Below are 3,625 nucleotides of genomic sequence, written 5' to 3'. Positions count from 1 at the left end.
CTCATTTAAAACGTTTATTTTTTTATTGAAGTTTTTTTTTTAAAAAATTTTAACCAGACAAAAGGATGCACATTTTAATCTATTATATGATATTGTCTTATTCTGTGGTGATTATGTTTAGTCAGCTGTTCATAATCTACAATACTGAATTTTAATCACGTTATTTACAGAGGGGCCAAAGCACTCATTTACAGGTAAAGGCGCTCGGGTTTAATGTGCACGTTCACAGCCCTATGCAAACACAACCATTATATACACTGTAAACAGCACAGGGCATATCCGTCTGCAGTCACCACTCTCACGGGAACAAGCATACAGGTCTGGGGTAAGGTGCCTGGTTTTCTTTCTGAGGCATAATTCTCAAAGGTTTGCTTCCCTCCTCACTCACTCCAAATGCAGAGCCACTGTTGGGCCACCTCAGGATCCCCTTGTGGAGACTGCCTGGTGACCTCTGAATGTCCTTGATGGAGGAAAACAGGCAAGAGTTCTTCACAGCTGGATAGGTTTAATGTGAGGCACCACCATACAAAACCATGGAACTAAATTCTTGTACAGCTGAGAAACAGTTTAAAATGCCTGAGCAATGGCAGTCAGGATCTGAGCAGAGATCAAGAAGGGCGGGGCGAGCTCGCAGCCCTGGAGGTTGGCCCAAGTGTTTCACAGTCCTCTTGCCTCCCTGTCACGTGGACTTCAGTACTCCTCTTCCGTCTCACTCCCTCTTGACTTCTTATGGATTGCCCGGTTAAAGCTATGGCAGGCAGGTAACCAGTGATTGTCATGAAGGCCTAACTTACAGCCAGGAAAGCCCTTCTGAGACTGGTGGCAGCACATCCAGTAGCCAGGCCCATATGGCAAAGCCTGGCAATAGGGTTTGGGGTGCCACCGGCACAGGGACACATCCCCTTTCACATACTTTTTCTTGCACTGCTTGCAAGGGTCTTCTCTATAGCGTGGGTCTCGAACCCACCGAGAATCTGCTGGCCTGATGTTGTAGTATTCAATGATGGACTTGAAGTAGCGACAGGTACATTTAAGAATGGCTAAACTCAGGGTAGGGAGTAACCTGAAGATTTTCACTATGATGTGGTGGGGCAGGCAGGCCATGTACTGCTGAGGCTCCAGAAGCTGCTGGATCTTAAACCTGGTCTCCAGGAAATCCTGCGACACCTGCTTCTTGCATGTGACTGCCTCAAGCACCTGTGAGGTGCTCCCTCCCGGAGAGGCTGCTGGGAGGCTGAGCGGCTCCACAGAGGAATCTTTTTCCTCACGTGCACTGCTGCCCTCAGCAGCATCTTGAGGCTGACTGGCCTCTGAGGCCTCTGGTGCTGGGTGTTCCCTCAGCTGGGAATGCGCTTGCTGGTCCTGTCCAGATGACAGGAAGAAGAGCATCCCGGGAAGAGGCTCCTCAAGGGAGTCTAAAGCCGACGGCCGGTCTTTCTCTACCATGCACACAGTGATGCTGATGCACAGCGGGTCCTGCCTCTGCTCAGGATGGTGCTTTGTGAGCGTTACAAGCTCTCTTCTTACACGACTGACAGCATCTGTAGGCAATTCATCAAATTCCTCCACCATTTCTACGTCATCCCGGCTGCAGTTCTTGATAGCTGTTTGCTGACCTGGCTCTAGATCTGTGCTGTCCGTGTGGAAGCTCACAGTGGCTGGCAATGAGGGACAGCTTTGAGAAGTGCCATCCCAGGCCTGCTCCCCTACAGAATGATGCTCAGTTACAGAGGGTTCTTCACCCACAGATACCGGCTGCAAGGGATGCTCCTGAGAGTCGGCTGTGTCTGCAGAGCCCTCTTCACTTTTGTCGCTGGCCTGAGAACCATTAGTGAGCAACACCCTGCCTACATTTCGACGGAAACTGTTATTGCGTGACAAGCTCCCAGGTTCCCGCTGGCCCTGGTGCTTCAGGCACTCAGACTCCAACCTGGCTACCATGTCAAGGACACGGACTGGCTCACCCTGGGATCTGCCAGTCTCAGGATTTTCTTGTTCCCTGGGTTCTTCACAAGTTTCTGGAGCAGAGAAGGGCTCAGGTGCAGGTGGTATACCTCGGGACTGGCCAGAAATCTTCACAATGGCAGGCGAATTTGTGCAGTTTTTTGTGCAGCTAGCTAGCAGAGCAGTGGCCTTCTGCTCGAGGAAGGCCACCATCTGTATCACTGACAGAGGCCTCGCAGCACAGACACCGTCCCCACTGTCACTCATGTAATGCACAGAACAGTGCTCGACGCCACACACAAACGGCTCAGACTGGTAGCACTGGCTGTTGATATCTCTCATCATTTCTAGCTGTAACTTGGCTTTCTTAAGCTCCCCTGATTTTTTCCTTCTTTTAGTGGCTCTCCCATCGATATCCCAGGAACTTTTAATTTTCATAGAGCCTATCCTATTGCTATACTGGTGGGCTGCAAAGAATGCAATTTTCTCCTTCGTGTTCCCAGGTTTGACAATAGCCCAGGTCCCAGGCAGTCCCTCCTCACTCTGGTGCACGGCTGCAGACAGCACATTTTTTTTGGCTTTAACATTCAAGCTGTTCTCCACAGGGCTCTTCCCACTCATACTGCACAGAACATTTGGAGAAAGGATCCCAAAAGGTTTTCTAGATGATGCTTTGACAAGGGAGGCTGAAGGAAGGACGGTGGGTTTCATGTAGCTGGCTCTGGCCTTCACATCACCGTTGGCCTTTCCGTGGCTCATAGGCGTTCTCAGGGTGTCCCTGCTGATCTCAAGAGGGCGCTCTTTCTTCTGGAGTTTCCAGTACAGCTTAAGGTGCATAACAGATGCCCTGGAACAGGAGAGAACAGAGCTGACTTAGGTATCTTGCTGCTTTTAGCAAGAGAAGTCTATTTTCTCAACTTCTAACATATTTACCCAGAGTCGTATCCTGGCTCATTTCTAACACACGAAGAACAGAAGCAAACTAAGCAGGTTCTGTGGAACTAACAGCCACAAAAGCAGCTCATTTTCAATGATACGTTATAGAAAGGAAGGGCTTTTAATGTAAATTAATCCTCTAAAGTTCCTTTTCCTGACATTGCTTTTAAAAATCACACTGTGGCACAGAAGCAGGAAATATTAGCTCCTCTATATTGCCTAGGCTGTGCATTCTGTCTAGTTTTTAGGAGATAGGGTTTGATGTAGGCCAGGTTGGCCTTGACTTTCTGCTCCTACCTCCACAATCCTGAGATTAAAGGTGTTGCTGGGAGTTGAACCCAGGACTCTCTAGATTCTAAGCAAGGCTCTACCAGCCCCGGCAGCAGCATCCTCTCCTGCATAATTAGTTCTCATTACCTAACCCATGCTGGTTTTACATTTGTGATCCTCCTGCCTCAGCTTTCCTCAGTGCATACCATGCCTGGCCCTAGTAGACTGTTTTGTTTCGTGGGTTTAAGTGTGTCTCAGTATGGAATCCTGACTGGCCTGAAACTCACGCCAGACCTGCTGCCTCCCTACTGTTGAGATTGACAGTACAGCAGTGACTCAGGCCTTAGTAGATTTTTTTTTTTATCTTTATCTCCCAGTTCCTCACAGTTAGCATTTTACTGGTTGCATCCCAGCACTCGGGAGGCAGAGGCAGGCGGATTTCTGAGTTCGAGGCCAGCCTGGTCTACAAAGTGAG

General features: G+C 49.1%; 1 protein-coding gene across 6 annotated transcripts in view; it reads right to left on the bottom strand.

Annotated features, from left to right (window-relative positions):
- Positions 1 to 3,625, bottom strand: part of Fbxo34 (F-box protein 34) — a 62,311-nt gene continuing 58,686 nt past the window's right edge. For 3 of the 6 annotated variants that reach the window (XM_021182315.2, XM_021182314.2, XM_029468928.1), the window contains one exon: positions 10 to 2,791. In XM_021182315.2, the coding sequence (XP_021037974.1) occupies positions 691 to 2,781 (2,091 nt within the window). In that variant the 5' untranslated portion in view covers positions 2,782 to 2,791 and the 3' untranslated portion in view covers positions 10 to 690. Of the gene's footprint in view, positions 2,792 to 3,625 lie in introns of all 6 variants that reach the window. The other 3 variants (XM_029468927.1, XM_021182316.2, XM_021182313.1) reach the window with 2 other exon arrangements.

The sequence above is a fragment of the Mus caroli genome, chromosome 14, assembly GCF_900094665.2.
Source record: "Mus caroli chromosome 14, CAROLI_EIJ_v1.1, whole genome shotgun sequence".
Taxonomy (NCBI): Eukaryota; Metazoa; Chordata; class Mammalia; order Rodentia; family Muridae; genus Mus; species Mus caroli.
The sequence above is the reverse complement of the archived record's forward strand: the minus strand, read 5'-3'. Positions and strand labels throughout refer to the sequence as shown.